Source organism: Orbicella franksi, chromosome 9 (genome assembly GCF_964199315.1).
Source record: "Orbicella franksi chromosome 9, jaOrbFran1.1, whole genome shotgun sequence".
In the NCBI taxonomy this organism is placed as follows: Eukaryota; Metazoa; Cnidaria; class Anthozoa; order Scleractinia; family Merulinidae; genus Orbicella; species Orbicella franksi.
Genome location: NC_138153.1, coordinates 30,202,825 through 30,224,092, shown reverse-complemented (window position 1 = coordinate 30,224,092; position 21,268 = coordinate 30,202,825). Strand labels below are relative to the sequence as shown.

General features: G+C 40.0%; 1 protein-coding gene across 2 annotated transcripts; it reads left to right on the top strand.

Moving 5' to 3' along the window:
- The first annotated feature begins 11,206 nt into the window (after positions 1 to 11,206).
- LOC145497179 (protein Wnt-7b-like) lies at positions 11,207 to 21,043 on the top strand. 2 transcript variants are annotated; one of them, XM_081476991.1, is made up of 4 exons: positions 11,207 to 11,305; positions 11,391 to 11,614; positions 12,913 to 13,184; positions 19,962 to 21,043. In XM_081476991.1, the coding sequence occupies exons 1-4, from the start codon at positions 11,217 to 11,219 to the stop codon at positions 20,439 to 20,441; spliced, it is 1,065 nt and encodes a 354-aa protein (XP_081333117.1). In that variant the 5' UTR covers positions 11,207 to 11,216; the 3' UTR covers positions 20,442 to 21,043. The 2 variants fall into 2 exon arrangements, with proteins under 2 accessions (XP_081333117.1, XP_081333115.1); XM_081476989.1 differs by having other exon boundaries at positions 17,265 to 20,054.
- Positions 21,044 to 21,268: the final 225 nt, after the last annotated feature.

Below are 21,268 nucleotides of genomic sequence, written 5' to 3'. Positions count from 1 at the left end.
TCACAGGGAATCCTGTAGACAACACCATCTTGTTTAGCCGGGTTGACGGTGTCCTTTGGTCGCACTAAGTGTGACCGAAGTGTCGTGTCGGACTTAAAGACAGTGCGAATGCCTTGTTGTTCTAGGCAGCGGCGGAGAGACTCCGAAACTCCATGGACATAAGGTAAAACGGCGGTGGATTTAAATTCCGCGACAGGCTCTCTTCTTGGGGTTGTTCGTGCCTTTGTGATCTTCTGTACAAAAGAGGAGGAATATCCGTTAGAAACAAGTACAGATGACAGATGTTTCTTCTCTCCAGCGATTACTGATGGTTTGGTGACGAGACGTTTAGCCCGGTCGTACAGACACTTCACAATACCGCGCTTTACTGACTGAGGGTGGTGTGAATCATACGCTAGGTACTGATCAGTATGTGTTGGTTTCCTGTAGACACTGGTGGTAAGGCGGCCATCAGGTTCTCTGTAAACTGACGTGTCGAGAAAGGCGATCTTGTTGTTGTTCTCGATCTCCATGGTGAAACGGATTGATGGTTGTTGACTGTTCAGGTGTTGCAGGAAGACGTCAACTCTATCCCGATCCAGGATGGTGAAAGTATCATCTACGTAGCGTTTCCAGATCTTAGGCTTGCAAGGTGCGGACTCTATTGCTTGTTCTTCAAATATCTCCATCTAGAGATTAGCAATAACCGCGGATACAGGGCTCCCCATGGCTGTGCCGTCTCGTTGTTCGTAAATCGATCCGTTGTACTGGAAGTACGTAGATCTTAATACGAAATTCAAGAGGTCCGCGATTTGAACTGGTGTAAGTGTCGCGCGGTCAGCCAGGCCTGCGTCGTTCTCCATTTTTTGTAGCGCGGCTTGTACGGCGCCCTCGATCGGTACGTTGGTAAACAGTGACTCTACGTCGAAAGACACCATGATCTCGTGGTCCTGGATCTCTTCACTGGCGATGGTGGAGGCGAAGTCAGTTGAGTTCTTCACTGTGAAGTTCGAGTTACCTGCAAGAGGAGATAAAACGTTAGCCAAGAAAGCAGACAGGTTGTATGCAAAGGTGTTGACACACGACACAATTGGCCTAAGCGGTGTGTCGGCCTTGTGGATCTTCGGCAAACCATAGATCCTAGGTGGTTGTTTGTGTCGGAGTCTGATCTTATTATAAACCGCCTCTGATATGTGTCCACTCCGTTTCAGGGTTAACAGCTTCTCAGATAGCTTCCGGGTCAAGCGGTCTGTCGGATCTTTGTTGAGCAGCTGGCACGGTCCGGAATCAATTAGCGCTGACATTTTTGCGTGGTATGTGTCAGCGTCCAGGATTCCGCTGGCGCGTCCTTTGTCGGCGGGAAAGACCATGATGGAGTTGTCCTCTTTTAAGCTTTTAAGAGCCTCCTGCTGTTCCTTCGTGATGTTGGGCGTGGGTGGTTGTGCCTGTTGAAGGATGGTGTTGACTGATCTCCTGACTGTGTCTGCTCGCTCCGCATCTAGTGGCCTGACTGTTGACTCAATCCTGGCGATGATCTCGGTGGCTGGGACGCTCGTAGGAGTCACAGCGAAATTTAGACCTTTCTTCAGTAAGGACACCTCAGCTTCGTTAAGGGTCCTGGATGACAAGTTGATAACCCACTTTGTTTTGTCAACAAAAGTTGTAGGAGAAACAGAAGACTGTTTCTCTCGCAAAAGTTCTTCAAACTTACGCTGTTGACGGTCTTTGGTGGTATTAAAGACTCGCTGGGTAGTGAATTTAACCTTGTCGAGTACCTCTGCAGCGTCATCCGCAGAAAAAGCAGATGTTATGCTCTGTGCTGTTGATTCGGCTTCCTTCTTCGTATCTCCCTTGGCCCTCTGCGTCAGTCTGATTCTTTCCCTCGGGAATCTCATGGATGCTAGTTCAGCGACTCTGCGTGCGCCTCTGGTGGGAACTGGCGGCCGAACTTGCAGATCTCTTGGAACAATATGGTTCTTAATACACCTTGTGAGAAAGGTGAGATGGTTGGTATAGCGTGCACAACAGGCACAACCACCCACGCCCAACATCACGAAGGAACAGCAGGAGGCTCTTAAAAGCTTAAAAGAGGACAACTCCATCATGGTCTTTCCCGCCGACAAAGGACGCGCCAGCGGAATCCTGGACGCTGACACATACCACGCAAAAATGTCAGCGCTAATTGATTCCGGACCGTGCCAGCTGCTCAACAAAGATCCGACAGACCGCTTGACCCGGAAGCTATCTGAGAAGCTGTTAACCCTGAAACGGAGTGGACACATATCAGAGGCGGTTTATAATAAGATCAGACTCCGACACAAACAACCACCTAGGATCTATGGTTTGCCGAAGATCCACAAGGCCGACACACCGCTTAGGCCAATTGTGTCGTGTGTCAACACCTTTGCATACAACCTGTCTGCTTTCTTGGCTAACGTTTTATCTCCTCTTGCAGGTAACTCGAACTTCACAGTGAAGAACTCAACTGACTTCGCCTCCACCATCGCCAGTGAAGAGATCCAGGACCACGAGATCATGGTGTCTTTCGACGTAGAGTCACTGTTTACCAACGTACCGATCGAGGGCGCCGTACAAGCCGCGCTACAAAAAATGGAGAACGACGCAGGCCTGGCTGACCGCGCGACACTTACACCAGTTCAAATCGCGGACCTCTTGAATTTCGTATTAAGATCTACGTACTTCCAGTACAACGGATCGATTTACGAACAACGAGACGGCACAGCCATGGGGAGCCCTGTATCCGCGGTTATTGCTAATCTCTAGATGGAGATATTTGAAGAACAAGCAATAGAGTCCGCACCTTGCAAGCCTAAGATCTGGAAACGCTACGTAGATGATACTTTCACCATCCTGGATCGGGATAGAGTTGACGTCTTCCTGCAACACCTGAACAGTCAACAACCATCAATCCGTTTCACCATGGAGATCGAGAACAACAACAAGATCGCCTTTCTCGACACGTCAGTTTACAGAGAACCTGATGGCCGCCTTACCACCAGTGTCTACAGGAAACCAACACATACTGATCAGTACCTAGCGTATGATTCACACCACCCTCAGTCAGTAAAGCGCGGTATTGTGAAGTGTCTGTACGACCGGGCTAAACGTCTCGTCACCAAACCATCAGTAATCGCTGGAGAGAAGAAACATCTGTCATCTGTACTTGTTTCTAACGGATATTCCTCCTCTTTTGTACAGAAGATCACAAAGGCACGAACAACCCCAAGAAGAGAGCCTGTCGCGGAATTTAAATCCACCGCCGTTTTACCTTATGTCCATGGAGTTTCGGAGTCTCTCCGCCGCTGCCTAGAACAACAAGGCATTCGCACTGTCTTTAAGTCCGACACGACACTTCGGTCACACTTAGTGCGACCAAAGGACACCGTCAACCCGGCTAAACAAGATGGTGTTGTCTACAGGATTCCCTGTGAGTGCGGCAAAGTCTACATCGGGGAAACAGGGAGATCTATGCAGGAGAGGATCAAAGAACACGACAGGGATATACGACTCGCCCGTACCCAGACCTCCGCCGTTTCTGAACACACCCACGAGACCGGCCACTATCCTATCTGGAATGAGGTCAAGTTTATTGATCGAGATCCTCACTGGTATACACGTAGGGTCAAGGAAGCTATTCACATAAGACTTCACCCTAACAACATCAACAGGGATAGTGGAATTGAAATTCCTGAAGCATGGATACCCACGATCAAGAAACACAACAACAGGAGAACGGTACAACAGCGGACCACTGAGGGAACAGCTACTCGCCGGAACAATGGAACAATAGGAGGATCGAAATGTACCAATCACAGCCGACCTTTGTGATATAAATGATACCGTGCAATCAGTCGACCTCATCGCCTGAAGAAGACTAGCAGTAAGCAGTCGAAACGTGGCGATCTACATCTCAAGTGACTACATCGGGAGACAAACGATAATACACTTTATTAATTTAAATCTTCTTTGTAAAAATCTTTGTTAAGATCATTCTCATCGCCCCCGCGTTCTACCAGTCCCAGTTCTCTCTCGATCTACCGGTCCCAGCGCTCTCGCGATCTACCGGTCGGTTTCGACTGGTAACGCAAAAATTCCTGTAATTGAACGTTTCAGAGATCAAATAACAGGAGAATGTTTTCAGCAAGGCATCCAACGTTGAATTAGTGAGAATCTTAGGGTGCGTTCCTTTGGGGTGATCTGGATCAGGATCAGTGATCCAAGATCACTCGCCGGGTCATGGTGCATCAAAGGAACCGACGAATCCGTGACCTGAGTGGATTCATCGGTTGCTTGATGCACCATGATCCGAGTGATCTTGGATCACTGATCCTGATCCAGATCACCCAAAGGAACGCATCCTCACTCCAAGGATTTAGCCAATGAAATCACGTGTCTCCAGAGCCAGTTTTTCCTCGTGTCAAAGCTGCGCCGTTTAACAGGGACAGGACAGTCTGGGGACGAGAATGTGATAACGTCTCAGACACGGCTCGCCGATTTACTATCAGAGCTCTGCGTAGAACATATCTATAGACCCTCTGCCTCTAAACCCTCCAATAGAGGGAATACATGCCTGTTTTATTGCAAAACGTCGTGGAAAAGAATTGTTATCAATGGTTTCATTCAATTACAGCATTTCCATTTCTAGGTATATCTATTAAATAAATTTATTGCACGGGGAGATTTTCGATTCACTAAAAGGAGGTGTTACAGTTACATTGCGTCTACGACAAATCTTCAAAATGAAACGTTTTCCGTGAATTAAAACTGAGAAGAGTTTCTTTTTAAACGTCAATATATATATAAAAAAATTGTCCCTAGTTTAGGGAATATTGTTTCGGCAAAATATAAAGTTCTGAATCTATAACATCCGGTCAACTTATAAAGCGAGTTTAATGTCCATAAAATCTAAAATACTTTCCTGACTGCTTCTATTTTGGATTGCTGATATAATGGTGATTTATTTGGCCATAATAAATTTCATGTTCTGAAGCAACTTTTAGGTAGTTCCGTAGTACTTCGGTCGTTGCCTATGGCTGTAAGGTAGCAACTAAAAAAGCTAGGAACCGGAACATGGCGGCAGAATGAGTTTCGTGTCGTCAACAAAACGGTAGTACGCGTCTTTCAAATGATGACTGGATTGAGTGAAATTGATCTTATCGTAACAGATCATGCTTCTTATTGTAACCGTGAGATCATGCTTCAAGTAGAATTTGAGGAGTTGTCTATTTTCGCTCCAAGGTTTCTAATTCCTCCGACAAATAATATTCACCTAACAAACTCCACAAGAAGAATTTCGAATTATATTAAAAAAAGACAAGAAACTGCATGTCGCAGTTGAACCTGTGTAGAGCACTTTTTCATGTCTGAGTAAAAAGCAATATTTATTATAATCGTTCAATGCGTGACGTTAACTGTCACTCGTAATAAAGTGCCACCGAATTCAAAAATTAAAGACGCCGTTTTATTGAATATACCACCCCTCCAGCCATGCACATTTCCCTTATTGACCAGGATATAAATAAGATAAGAACCACCGAAGTAACGTCCGCTGGGTTTCTAACGTCCTCTCGGAGTTCCGCAGTACGTGTTCTGTTATCTCTGCGGTCTTATAACACTCACTTGTCCGCATTTGATAACAACGTGAGATCCGCATCGGTAGTTTTTGCAAAAGATTTGTGATTTATACAAAGCATTGCGAACTATTGATTTTAATGGAGCAAATAACTGTTATCTGCACCTCATACACGTGTTTTTAAGCTGTTATTTACTGGTGTATATTGTCAACGGATTCAAAAGGTATTGATAGTTTTTCAGTTACTGCATATTGCATTTTTATGACTGGTCGATAAGTGCCCACGAAGTTTAGTTGCTAGGCTGAATTTTGACACTTTACAGCAAATGATCACGATGATGTTATCTAAACGCAACGCTATTTCTACAATATTCTGTAGTGACGCTTAAATTTTTACCAGCTCAACGAAGGTTGAAATTCATTGTGGGCAATCGGTTTACAATTTTGTATCGCTTTGTAGATTAGCAACTTTATTATTTACTTCGGCGGGAATGTTATCAAGTCGCAATTGTAATGATTTTAGTACGTCATGTGCACACATAATAATTTTAAAGACTCTTCATATCAAGTATTATCCCCCAATATTTACGTCGTGAGCTCATTTTGCCACAGTTTCATAATGTAACCATAAGCTGTCATCTGCTAAGTTTCCAGTGTTGGTTTCAGTGTAACATTTTGATAGACTCCACAGGGCAATTTGATAGAGTCACTGAAAGGGTACGATATCTACAGGTGTATGTATAAAAGTAATTTAAATATATCAGCCCAACCACTGAAATAGCTGTTAAGATCATGCAATCAATATGCTACGATTTCAAAAGCAAAACGTCCTGACGAAACTTCAATGAATCATATGACCAAAGCACGGCTGTAAGACTGCTCTGAGTGCACACAAATTCCCCCAAAACCTCTTTAACCACTACATGTCGACTCCTTCCGGAACAACTAAAAAAGAAAGTTGAACGGAAATTTTCGCTTGACCCAAGTAATGTTTTATTCGGCGCAGAGACTTTGTGACTTCAACAGCGAAACTTTCAAGGCATGTCGGTTTTGCTTCGCTTCTTGTTATATCGGCAATTTTTATAACCGTTCATATCGCAGGAAACCTTTTTTAAGTTCAAGATCACAGTTAAAGGCTGTTTCAGAGCCAGAAATTATAATTCTGCGTTTACTAGTGACTTTTTTCCAAAGCATGATTAACTCCTTATGCTGATGTAATTCCACTATCATAGATGTCAACAGTACAAATTTTCGGAGTTTCGCTAAAACTACGATGGATCGAAGTTGTCGAATTTTGAACAAGGGCAGTTTCGGAATCATTGCTTTGTTTGTTAGGGGCACATTTGAAGTAAGTTGAGGGAGGCGGTGACCAAAATGCAAGTGCTTTGGACAGTAACAGGTATTCCGGCTGTTACCATGGTAGATAGATACTTTGCGGTTACGGTACCGTTTATTGGAGTCGATTCATGGAATATCTTGCTCAGTCCTTGTCAGAGGGGGTATTATGAAAGGGGGTCTGTTATTATGCCCCTCTGAGGGGTGGGGTCTTATTTCAGGGGGAGAGGGGACGGTTTTTGGAAGGTGTGAAACATGTAGTATTTGGTTAACTTGCCCCGCGAAAGCGTATCGATTTTAAAACTACGCACACAGATCATAATATTACTCAGAAAAAATAAAGTGAGTCCAACAATGCAAAAAAAAAATTGAAAGCTAATGTTGAGTAAAACAAGCAGTTATCTTCCTTGTATTAACAAATGCTCCGTGATGCCTGCTACTCCTTCACAGTCAGGCATAACGGGCGGTCAATAAACCTAAAATGGTCAGAGAGGATCGAAAGGGAAGTCAGATTTGGACGAGTAATACAAAGCTCGAAGGCAGAGAGTTCCAAGTATCAAGCCAGGCAGGTCATACAAAATCTGGTATCTTCGGTATTTTCTAGAATGATCTGATTATCTCTTGATATGTTTATATATCCAAGAGTAATTTTTATCTCTTATCATAAAAAGAGAATAGTAATAATATTTAATGTTGCACGCGGAGTTCAGTTGTTATGTTATTTCAAAACTATGTTCCATATGTGAAATACTTCAGATGCTGAGGATAGCTTTGAGCGCCGTTAAATGATATATTTACCCTCGTAAATATAGGCTTAACTAGACTAACAGGTCTAGGAATACCAAGTATGAATTTTACTAAACGAGTTTTAGAGAAGAGGGGTGTTACAGAATATTACAAAAAGCATAAAATTAAGCAATCTTTAAGGTTTAAATAATACAGAGTTAACTCCGCTGTTGTTTAAAGTGACCGCTTAATTTCTGACGAGATTGATGATTTTAAAACCTGTTTTATATACATTGTGCTGTCTGTTAATAAACAACGTGCAACATTCCCCTGAGACGAAAAGAATTATCACAGGTCTAGGGTATTCAGTGACATCTCTTTTTTGATCTAGATGTATTTTACTAGTATCTCATAAAGCAATCGATCTTATTCAACACTGGACAAACGAAACAAATTAATCAAAGTTATATGCTCAATTAACCATTGTTGATTTCAAGAGTCAATAAAACCCCATTTGTGTGATAAGTTAAATTCTTCCCTTCTGTTGAAGTCTGTAAACAAGAAAACTGAAACTTCAGAGCTAGAGTTTCCAATCTCTCAAACTATCTTTACTGTAGCTGATCTATCGTGATTTGAGTTAGTTACTCCTTGCAGCGTAATTTCACAGCGGTTGATTATGTTTATGACCAGTTCTTTTCTTATCTATTTTCGGCAATCTGTGTGTGGTTGCACGGCTAAGCGGACAGATAAGACCATTTTCTTTACCGTGCCGGGTCCTTTGCAACTTTTCTTTGTTACTTAAAGTGAAAGAAGTTGTTCGGCAAAAAGTTTGCCGACTTCATCCACAGAGTACCGCTTGCTCGCCGCAATTGCGTAGAATCTCGGTTTGAAAGGAAAAAAGGTCGATGGTTATCACGCAATAGTCGGCTTAATTTGCATTATATAAACCAAAATTGCAAGCGTTGCTGATAACTTTGAAAAAAAACTATGTTTTTTTTTTTTAGTCTGATTTCGCTAAATCGTGATTAATTCAAATAACTCTGCGGTATTTTTTCCCATCTCTTTTTCCATCCATCAGTTTTGCTGGACACGTAATCTTATGACAGAGAATGAATGGTAGTGGGTGGTCCATACGTGCTTGGCGGCTGCTCTGTACAAAACAACCATTACCAAAATTAGAACTCATCACTGTCAGCGAAAAACACCCTTAAATCTTTTACAATGATAGACCTCAACGCTAAATTCTAATCATCAAACCCAAAAGGGAAGCAAGACTCCAAATAAGAAAGTTGGTTTATGTTTTCAACTATCCAAACTGTTTTAACCCTTCGGGGCTTTCTAGCTAGAAATTATTTGAACAAAAATTAGAAGAATACTGTACATAGCGATATTGTTGAGTAACTGAATGATTAATTTTCATTGGAAACAGTTTCGATGGCTTGCTCCGTGACTCAGCACGGGAACCATATCATTTGCAATTAAGGAAGCAATGAATGGTGTTTGCTTTCAGTGAGTTAAATCAAGCTCTTCTGGTGTTTAAGTTCGCTTTCAACTTTTTAAAATTAGAAAAGCAAGTCACACAAGTACAAATTAATGTTATCAATTACTTTGCCCTGTGATTAATTTTGCTTAAATTGAGTAGAATAAAGAGATCTTGATTTCCAATAAAGGTATGTTAAATGTTTTTCAAGAATCAAACAGGCATTTAAACACATATCTAACCTGAAATTAACTAAATCAACAACTCTGTCAACAAATTTGCTGATAACCTTCCACTAAATGATTTTATTGAAGTTCTTATTTACAAGGGCAGTGATTTCAAATAAAAATAAATAACAGCTTCAGAGAGCGAGAACTTCGTAACGTGGAGTAAGAAATAAAAGTAACTCATATAAAATGTTTTTCAGCGAAAGATGGTTTAGTTTTTAAGCTTTGGAAAGAAACACGTTTTTAGGCAGTAGAACGAGTTCCAATCAAAATTACTCTATGAAGCGGAACCCTCGGCCTTAAATATCATACAGCAGTTAATTCTTTCTTGGCTTTTAATAACCCAACACTTTCAAAGACCTTTATATGCACCGATGAGCTGTCATAGCGACTTATACACACATCGTAAATGCTGAAATTCATGGATATTTGATTTATCAGTAAGAGTTTTCTAGTCGATTTTAGTTTCGAATTCAGTTATCTCTGGTTATTAAAAGAGGGGATAAATGTTTGTTGGGAAATTCATTCGTCCCCTTTAATTTTGACCCTTTTTCAGTTCTCATTTCTGTTCTCATTTCATCGTGCTCAAAAGGATGCAGTTTAAAACTGAATAATAAATCAGAAAAGATTTAATAAAGACGAGTTGTCCTCTGGTCAGTCAAACTCTTCGATTGAATTTGGATATTCTTCATGCAATTCTGTTCGCTTCCAAGTGCTTTAGCTTTGGCATTTAACACAAAATATAACTGCGCTCACGTAGCTTCCACAAAGGTAAAAGTGCATGAACTGTGGCTGTGATTTTCGAGAACAAACTGAGGAATCTTTAAGCTCCTGTTCGACAGCAAGCAAATTCTGACACTTCACTAGCTACATTCTAATAGCCAGTTCATTCCGTTATCGGAATAAATTTCACTCCCAAAGCTTAATGAACAGTGTTGGATGATTTTATTGCTGACTCATGTTAACTTTGGTGTGACAAAATAAACTCTGAGAGATGATGAACTGTTTTAACTAGAGTTTTGCGGTTGTCTTATGATGACTCTAACAGCATTGCCAAATGCAGAAGTTTAGCGTCTGCGAGCTCTTCGCGGAGAGAATGGAATTTTTCAATAGAAAGCCTGCCGAATCAGTCATTGAAAGACTAACCTTCGACTCGTAATCTATTCACGGCTTCGTCTTTCCTATAAACACGTTTTTCTCCAAGGGGAAACCAATAAAGTCGCCCATTTCCGCTAGTCATTCTATTTGACGTGCAGACAGGAATTGGGATCACGGCAGCGGAGCCATTTAACCGTTCAATTGTCGTGTTGCGTCAGTGAAGACTTAAAGGGTTAGTCTGTGCTAGCACGATTATCGGCACATCAAAGAGAAAACTTCAATTCAAACAATTAATAATGAGTTGGATGTTTGTTTTTGATCTACCTCTGAAATGCTTCAAATGCATTCAAAATCACTGTTTAATAAAATTTGGCCACTTCTATAATCTTCAATTAAGTCGTCATTTTCTTATCGTTGGCTTTTTAATAAGGCTGCGACAGACCCCTATCGTCACACAAAAATTCGTTCATCTCGTTAAGCCTTCTGCTCGGCTGTAGAGGCGAAATATTTGAGTTAAGCCACTGGAAAAATAAAACCTTCAGATCTGATGCTTATCAGATCCTCGGCAATAACGGTTTTCCTGCCTATATAAGAAACAATATTTAAGAAGGCACATTCCATCCAATTGTTCAGGCCCACAAACTAAATTAAAAAGTTGATTAATTCCGTTTGGACCAATCAGAAACGAGATGAGCTAAACATTTCGACGATCAAAGGATTTATATTCGAGAATCTGTGCCATCGGCTTGATAAAAAGGAAGAGGTTGAGCTGGCTGAAATGGAGTATCAACACGCGGTAACCTTGATAACTGTGTTACTGGCAACAGTCTTTGCCCACAATCTGATGGAGGCCAATTCGAAGTTATTGTGAGTGAGAATCAATTTTCTTATTCTTGTGCTTTGTTGAGACACAATAATTCAATCAGCCTTTTATCTTTTGACACTCTGACAGCGTTGTTTCATCCGTGGCAACCCTTTCCCTAAGTCACATCTGCAGCAAAATTCCTGGCTTGTATCCTAAGCAGATTGCCATCTGTGAAGAGTCTCCCAACGTTATTAATTGCATTCGGGAGGGATATCGACTTGGCGCTGAAGAATGCAAATTTCAGTTTCGCGAAGATAGGTGGAACTGTACACTGCTCGGTCAAAGATCGGTCTTTGACGACAAGGCAATACGTAAGTAGGATTAACTTGCTTAGAAGTTGTTGTAAGCGATCTCTCAAGGAGATTTCGTTCAGTACTCTGAATATTAGATAATTTGCCACTGACTAATTTGGCAGTCCACTTAGCTTGAACTGCTGTAAAGTGATTATTTGTTTGTTTGGAGTAAATAGCTCCTGATTAACTCAAAGTCCACCTATGAATCCACTTATCTTAAAGACTCTTGACCTGTTTCAAGTGGCCGGAAAAGTAGCTCCATATTATCATTGTGAAAACTTGACAACTCACTGAAACGAATAATTTGGCTATAATTTAGCTTCGCTAATGAATTACCCTAACCTTCTTTTCAAGGTTGTCGAAAACCTTATTTGATCTTTCTTATGAGGGGAGATTAAATAGAGACTGAAGAACGCCCCGTGTCGATAGACAGTCGTCATCATGTTTCATATTTTCGTAATTCTAATCATGACAATTTTGTACATGGTTCTGTTCATCAGGAAACGGTATTGCACCTGTGAGATTAGTTCAAATTGGTACTTCTAACTAAGATCTAACTGTCAACACGTATGTTATTTTGCTTTGAGCTAGTGATAAAGTGACAGAATCGACCCTTATCTTGAACATCAGATTTTGGATCATACCTGGGTGGAAAAGAATCTCTTCCTGACCTTCTAACGATACGATTTTTGTAGAATTGCTGACACGAGCGAGAGAATGTTTCATCTACCTCAACTGAGACAGTTAAAGAACTCATATTTTTGCAGCCAAGAGCAAATTCTCTCTACACATATGCTAGGTTCTATAACACATATTTCAAACTAATCTACAACTTGAAAAAAAATCTAATTTTAGTACTTTCATTAAAAATTTACGAGTTTCTTATTATTTTAAACTTTTTCTAATGAAGTAAAGTTATTGTGTCTCGACAAGTAGATAAAAAGGTTATTTTTAACGTGTACTCAGAATATTAATGAGGTCGGAAGTTTTGATTACGCTTTAAAAATATGCTTACGGGTTATTGGCAATAAACGTCTCTAACTATTGAACAAGACTAGCGAAAAAATAGAAGGCTTTCGTTTTCTTAGTGGTCTTCGAAAAATGAGAGAAGGAACACAGCCAACACAAACTTAATGTAACATTTTTGCTATGAAGGAAAAATCCCTACTGTACACATATTTTTCTTTCGCCGGAACATCACGACAGATGAATTAAAATTGACAAGATGAACAACTTTTCCAATCTGTCATTTTAAGTTTTTACTACGGCTTGCAAATCACTAGCTGATTCTTGTTTCTCCGTTGCCCTCCTTTCAGCCGGGACGAAGGAAGCTGCTTATGCACAAGCCATCACATCTGCTGGAGTCGTCTACGCGATCACCAGGGCATGCAGTATGGGGAACCTGAGCGAATGCGACTGTGATAGGAGGAAGTGGGGACAGAAAAGTAGTAAAGGATGGATGTGGGGTGGGTGCAGCGTTGATATGAGTTACGGAATGGATATTGCTGATAAGTTCGTGAACGGGCGGCACAATAAAAAGGATGCCATATTTTTCATGAACAAGCACAACAACAAAGCGGGCAGACAGGTAGGAGGCCTATCAACCCCTCAGAATTTAATGACATAATTGCTTTTTCTAATTACTTAATGATAATGAGGGCTAAACAATAACGGCTTGGCTCGGATTGTCTTGGTCACACGAGCATGGCTTTGCCGGCTCGTGGAATTTGCATGTGAAAAGATTCTGGCTAGCTCCTTATATTTGAACAGTCATCGGCAAAAGTTTATTACATCGGAGTATCTGTGTCAAATCTTGTTAGAACTCTCTAAGGAGCGTATCACTCCCCCAGTTTAGGTATTTCAAGAATAATTGGGTTTTGGATCAGCTGAAAACGCAAAAATTGTTGTGTGATAAACAAGATAAAAAGTCTATTGAAAAAAAACGTTGAAACTTATTATTAAGTAACCGCAAAACCACATTGTAGGAAATTAAAACTCTTGGCTCAAAATGTTGATGTTGGTATGAAATAATGGATTCCCTTTTAATTAGACACATGCCGCAAAAGATTGCCAGTGAATGGCTAATTTCAACGAAGTTCCTTTTCCGTAAAGTGATCACAATTGGGAAATCACGACAAGATTGCTGTATCTCTTGATCAAGACATCTTAATACATATCTATTTTTACTGTGATGGATAAATAGCTACAGTAAATATCATAGTTGAATTAAGGCGTTTTAAAGATGGATGTCCACTGCAATATCCGGCCTCGGATGAGCAGTGGCGTTGAGCAATAGTTCATAGTTTGTGTCGCGTCTTTGGGGGTTGTTGATAAGCAATAGATAGACGATAAAGCTGAACAATGGGAACAAAGGGCTCTGTTCTATTGAAATGACTCGTATTAAAACAAAACGGACGAACCAACCAAAAGAAAATTAGATTTTATGTTATTTTGACCGAAATTTACTTGCGAAAGAGCTAGTATGTACAAATATTCAACAACCTTATACCATACCTCCACTTCGCTCATGATCAACCAACTTGCTTGAGCTTAAATCTAAACAGGGCGCCGGGAACTTCTGTACTTAAGTTAACCCTTCTTCGTCTACAAGCTACTTACTGACTTTGAGGTAAAGGTTGTCATTTCTGCTGAAGTCGAAACTCAAAGCTCGATTGCTTGACAAGAGTTTGGACGAATTAATTAAACCTTTCAACCAACTTTTGAAGTCTTCTTCGCTCTATCTGCTAGTTGCTGTGCGTTTTTCTTTACATCTCTAACATACAACTGTTTGCGGTCGTTTCAATTAAGTTAACGTGTTTGCAAACTTCTTTGAACAAAACTAACACAGCAGTGTTTAAAACGACTGTTTTTGTGTCAAACACGCGTTGGAATTCTTTGCTTCCTCTCGAAAGGAGTGTGTTCATACTGTGATGGGAATGTTGGGTAACCTTGATGCTGCCGGAGGGAATGTAAGCTTATGCAGCACAGGACCTTTCCAAAAACTACACACTTTGACCCATCAACGTTCAACTACCGTACTTTGTGAGTGGCTAAGAAATACTGAAGGCTTTTCCAACCGTTTGACGTCAGGGTTCAAGACGAATTAGACGAAATTTTCTCGACTGTAAACGATACTGGGTACTAGCAGCGCTCTCTCGAAGGGGGAGCAATTTTACCCTTTGTGAAATAAAAAAATCCCTGACATTATGGTTATGAAAAGAATTGTTTGGTTGAATTCGTGGTAATTAAAACCTACGAAGCTCTGTAAGCCCGCCTGCCGAGATTAATATTAACTGTGGATTCTTGAACAGCTGGGAACTACGAAACAAACACTGACAGATCATCTTTTATTTTCATAACAAGTTTTTTAATATAACGAAGAGATATTTTTGGAATAAACATATTTGCTTTCCCACCCTTTAAGTTAAGTTTAGTTTTTTTTGAAAGGTTACTTTGAAACATACACAAATGGATCAGGTTTCAAGTAAAATACTCCTTCAATATTACGAACACTTATCTTCATAGGAGAACTAATTCTTATAAAGCTTTTAAAAGATAGAATCTATAACTTAAAAGTTGAGTCCTTCTTATGAATGAGGAACTCATCTTCTGCTCATTTTGGAAAGCATACATTTAAGATAATGTTGCTTTCATAACCTTGTTGTTGATACAAACATAAATATTCATTCATTTTGAGTTGACAAGAAAAGAGAAGAAACTAAGTTAAACTACAATGTATAGATTCCAAAATTATATTTTTGTTGGTTTGAAGTATTACACTAACGGTCCTAGTTTGTAACTTAATGTAAGCGCAAATTTCGTTCTGCAAAACAGCGAAGAGACAAACAGCATCACATAGGAGTGCCTGATAACTTTCACGTGAATAGTCACATACAAGGAATTCGTTTACAATCTCAAACGCTTGAAGAAAATTTAATTACAAAATCAATGTTATTGAAAGTACTTCGCGCTATCTTCTATCTTGTTCGACATTTTCGTCCATCTATGCCCCACGCTTGTAGAAACCTTTCTGCGTGTGGTGAGAAAATCTGAAATTTTACTTTAGGAGCTGCGAGAAAATTTTCACCATCACTCTGACAATTCTTGCACGTTCATTGGTCATTTTTGACGGCAATACAGGACAAACAGGAAAACCTTGTTTGAGCACTTAACAGTTTAGGCGAAGTGCACGATAATTCTATGAGACAATTCATCATTAGTGGTTTATGAGCTCAGAGAGGTTTGATTGTCCGTGGCAAGAGTGAGCAAAAGCTGGAAAAAAATTAACAAAAGCATACAGGCAAATGATTCCACGCCCCCATCCCCTAGAAACTGTTGAGAGCTTAAGCAATGACGACGGCGACCCCGAAGACAACGCCTAGTTAAAAATAAATTTATACTTGACCTTTGAATTTCGTAATTGTCTAGATCTGTTAAATGCGCCTATTGGTCTCAGAACTTGCTCAAGGTAAATTAATGACACCAATGGTCTATTCCAAATCAAAATACGAGAAATTTGCCGCTGTCGTTTGTTTTTTCCAAGATATGCAGTACTTTGGTCATTTCACGCTGTTGTTGTGCAAAGACTGCAAAGATTTCAGTATAACGCACAGCCATTGTTCTACTTATTAAACTTTTAGTTTGGTGGCGTTCTCGTTGCCGTTGCCGTCGAGGTTTGCTTAAGTTCTCTAATATAGTAAGCCAACGCACTTCCAGTGTAGATCTAGGTTGTTCTAAATTGAGCCTTTAAGGTCAATTTTGTTCAAAGGGTTATATGACAAAAAAAGACACTCATTGTTCCCTTTGCATAAATTTGATATCGAAGGAAGCCATAAAGTAACAACTGACTAAGATAAACAAGACCAATTAATGATAAAAGCAACCTTAACAGGCTAAATTTTTGAAGATGTGATATCCATGATTTAGTATCGTTACTTATCCAACATAAATGCTACTTTGTTGAAAATACTAAATTACTATATCTGAGCGGGTAAAGAATAAAATGTGAGACTTTTCTTATTTAGTTGCACTGGTCAAAAGTAAAATAAACTAAAATGATAAGTTCTTACCTTTTAGCAAAATAGCCTTTAATTGGGTTAAAAAATTCCATCTGTTACTAGCTAGAATAATATAATACAAAGTTTATAAAATAACTAGAGGAAAAAGAAAAAACATCAATTTGATAACAAACATTTGTCATAATGTCATATTTTTCCAGTTACCAGCCACTTTTCGTATCATTTCGTGGCAACTGGACGCTAACATGCCACAACTTTGCTACGCGTGCGCAGCTGCTTTGCTCGCTGGTAACTCTGCGACCTCTTCTTCTTCAAACCGCACAAACCCATTGCGAGTCAGTGACTGAGGGGGGAGGTGCGAGTCAGTTGACTGAGGGGGGAGGTGTGGTATAAGAACGTTTAAGGAGTTCTCAGAAAGTTCGCGATGCTGAAAACTTGGAACAGTTTTTTTTTATCCAGTAAAAATGAAGCAAAAAAACAAGAAAAAAACAAACAAACAAAAAAAAGACTAAACTTACAGAGGATCTATTTCAGTAAACATGGCGGAGTCGAGTAAGAGTGGGACCCGTTTTATCGTTCCCTGTCTCTCGGAGTTATAGCGCAACCTGAGTTTCCACCTTAAACTGGGACATTTTTCTCGCCTACTTTAGGTTGTTAGAGAGAATTTGGTTTTTGAATGCAAATGCCATGGAATTTCTGCATCCTGTACGACCCGCACATGCTGGAAGACACTGCCTTCAATCCGTCATATCGGAAATAAATTAAAGGAATACTATCTTACTGCTGTCCGAATGAAACCCTCAATGATCGACAGCCCCGGTGGCCAGAAGCCAGGACACCTTGTGCCCATATCTGACGATTTAGAGAAACCGAAATCCAATCGCTTAGTGTATCTGAATGTCTCGGACATGTATTGTGCCCGAGACTTGCGTTTGAGAATCCCTGGAACGCAAGATCGCATCTGCAAGAAAACCTCGGTAGGTCCAGGCAGCTGCACGTACTTGTGTTGTGAACGCGGACACGATACCCACAACTTCACGGAGGTGTCGCAATGCAAGTGTAAATTTCACTGGTGCTGTGAAGTGAAATGTCAGGACTGCGCCGAAACTGTGGTCAAGTACACCTGCAAGTGAACGCGAAAGTAAAAGAGACACTGATTGGTAGCTCTGGCGCGCTGTCAGATGTGAGCGACCTGAAGGACAGATGCATAGCCTAAAAAACATTAATACCTGGATCAAAACGCAACAGTGTAAAAGACAAAACGTCCAGCTAAAGTGTAACAATACCACATGTACAGCAGAACATCCACAGAGAAATAGCAACTTCATATTGTATTCAAATCAGACGTTAGAGATGTTAAAATTCGTAATATGCACGTTAAAGATACACAGAACAGTTGACATTACAGAGCGCTGAGCGCAAGAGATTTTATTAAATGTAGTGAAGTTGTAGACAAGATAAAAATAAGCAATTGACGAATGTACTTCCACTAGGAATCGAGCGAAATTTGTTGAAGGAGATGTGAAATATATGTATTATTTTCACACAAGAACAGTTTATTCATCCTAGACTGAAATAAAAGGGATGTTAATCTCTGAAATTCTTGAAATTATTTATCCAATCAGCTGATTGATTATAGTGTAGTTTACACTATAAATGAAATCTGCCATTTTCTTTGAAGTTTAAGAAGGCCATAAATTCTTATACCACACCTCTTGCACCCGGAAAGTTATAAATGTTCACAGGACATGGGGGACGAGCGACTGTGCCAATTTTGTTTCATTTGAAGTATTTTTGTAGTATGTTATTTACATTTATTTGTTAGGGACCTCAACGCAACACATATTTCGTAAGAGAGTTTTCAAAAGATGGGTTTTCGAAAGTTATTTGAATTTGCTTTCGACTTTACCTTAATTAAGCCTAATTTTATTTATTTGGTTTACTCCTGCAACCAATCAGAAAAAAAGTGTTTTTTCTCCAAACAAGAGCAAGGCCGTGAAACCAACTTAATTATGTCCACGTATTTAACTTTTTCCTTGCACTAAGCACCATATGATTCTGTAATATGGAGGTCACTTTACTCGACTGTCACTACAAAACTGATCAGGAACCTGTCGTTAACAATGTGATGTTTTCTTCTTTTCATTTGATTTTGGTGACTAGTCCATGTGATGCTCAACCTGTTGTACTAAAACTGAACAACTGTTTTAATTTAAATTATAGTTGGGATCAAGTGTAAAAATTGCAAACTGAAGGGCCATATTCTAAGAACGAAGTCTCGACTGTAAGCAATTTGTCTTGGTGGTAAATTATGTTTCTTACATTTCTTCACGGCTCGCAAACAGCATTGTAACATGAATGGGAAAATGCAGTTCATATTTCCCGATTTCTGTGACAGTTTGAGTCAAGATATCTCGCGAGATTTGTGGTTATCATCAGTATAAAACGTTACAATGGTGCAAAATGTCCGCTCCCTTCTTGGAAAGTAGCGAGTTCACCGCTAGCATCGGAAAAGATCGACAGAAGGCAACAGCAATGTAATTAACTCTAGATTTAAAGTTTTAACAGCAAGTGCGAGGTGTGGTATAAGACAAAACAAACTCCTTTTCAAAACGAAATAATAATAATAATAATAATAATAATAATAATAATAATAATAATAAAAAAACTGAAAAAGGAAAATCTTTCCAGATCGTTCCGCTAAGACTTTCACTCCAGTACAAGGCATAATATTTTTACCATGTTTCGAAAATCCGTTTTCGGACACTAAAATAATGTATTTGGTTTCGTCGAATGAAGCTATCTGGCTCCAAGAGTGCTTTGGTTTCAGGGTATCTGAACTTTACCAATGTGGCAATTTATGTTTAGCTGAAGAATCGGGCCAGGGAAAATTGTATTTCTTTGTATCCCTCATGAACAAGGCAAGAAAATGGTGTTGTGGATTACCATCTGATTCTGAACCAAAATGATATCATAGAGGAGTGAAGGTCTTAACGGTCTCCTTTTCTCACTCAATCAATAACACGAGGTCTGAATAATCCCCTTCTTATTCAAGATATATTTTCCCCTTGTTCGCCTGATAATTTGGTCTACTGACTTTCTCCTCTATTTCATAGAGGAGTGAAGGTCTTAACGGTCTCATTTTATCACTCAGTCAATAACACGAGGTCTGATTAATCCCCTTCTTATTCAAAGATATATTTTTCCCTTGTTCGCCTGATAATTTGGTCTACTGACTTTCCCGGACAGTCAAGGGGCGTGTATGAGAGAAGAGCACGTGGTTCCTTGCCAAAATATAACTTGTTGCCAACCATTTAGTGTTTGCTTGGGGACCCTTCTTTTACTAGGCGCTCAAAGAGAGTCGGGAAATTCAGTGCCGCTGTCATGGCGCCTCGGCGTCGTGTGTTACCAGAACCTGCTGGCAGGCGCTTCCCTCCTTCAAAAAAGTGGGACTTCAGTTAAAACGACGTTACGACAAGCCTGTTCTCGCACGAACTGTCAAATACCCCACACGAGACGGTAAACGAGACGCTTATCTTCTCAAGTCGGGTGATGGAGAGAAACCCTCACCGAAAGATCTGGTTTACATCGACAAGTCGCCGAATTACTGCGACGAACATAGAATGAAAAGAATTCCGGGTACGGTGGAGCGTAAGTGCAACAGAACCGCCTCGGGTTCTGGCAGTTGTGAGTTTCTGTGCTGTGGACGAGGCTACGATACTCATGAGATCGTCAGAAGATGGAATTGTAACTGCAAGTTTCATTGGTGCTGTTATGTGAAATGCAAGAAATGCAAAGAGAGGACCGAAGAGTTCAGATGCAAATAAGACAGCGGTGGAATGGGCACTACCCAGCACTAAGGCTTGTGTGCAGTGCAGATTAGAATAATCATTGATTTTTCTCTCTTTTCAATTATTCTGTCGTTAGGGGTCAGCGTTTCGTTAAAAAAAAAAAAAAGATCTTTCGTCGTCTCTGAACGACAACGTTTTCAAACTAACAGGAATATTATTGCGGGAGCTGGAAACTTGTCGACTGCTTTCTAATTTACTGAAAAGAGCAGTATAGTTTAAGTTGATAAACTGAAAGAATTGCTAAGTCGTTTTATTCTATTTTATTTATCGATAGAATTCATATTCAATTCGCCACTTTAACAACAAGAAGAGACTTTTGCGAGCATCATCTTGTAGTCATGAAATATTTTGTTATGTTATGTAATGTCAAGCCCTGGCCAAACGATCGCAACATTTCAACGCAACATTTCGCAACATTGTTGGGCGCAACATGTTGCGCGCGTTTGGCCACCCTGTTGCGACGTGTTGCTAAGTGTTGGATGTTGTTGGCTCAAATCTTTTTATTAAAGTGACGAATGGGGTATGAACTACAATATTGTGGACGGCAGCAATGTCGCTTTTTTTTTGGCAGTCGAAGAACAACGGATCTGCAATAGCAGACGGAACAATCGATTAATGAACAATATTATTTTATTTAAAACTTTTATGGTGATATACTAAAATTAATGATACCTTTATGATCTAGTTAAATAATCAAGGAATTCCAAACAACGCATGGCAAACTAGAAGAAAAAGCGCAACTGAAGCTGTAGTTCATGTGTCCAGCGACATTAAATGACTTCTTCACCGAATTGCATATGGTA

Bases quoted from the DNA above. Each gene is read 5' to 3' on its own strand.
- LOC145497179 (XM_081476989.1), top strand. From the start codon at position 11,217: ATGGAGTATCAACACGCGGTAACCTTGATAACTGTGTTACTGGCAACA. The intron at 11,306-11,390 runs GTGAGTGAGAAT...ACACTCTGACAG, and splicing joins GAGGCCAATTCGAAGTTATT to CGTTGTTTCATCCGTGGCAA. The intron at 11,615-12,912 runs GTAAGTAGGATT...CCCTCCTTTCAG, and splicing joins CTTTGACGACAAGGCAATAC to CCGGGACGAAGGAAGCTGCT.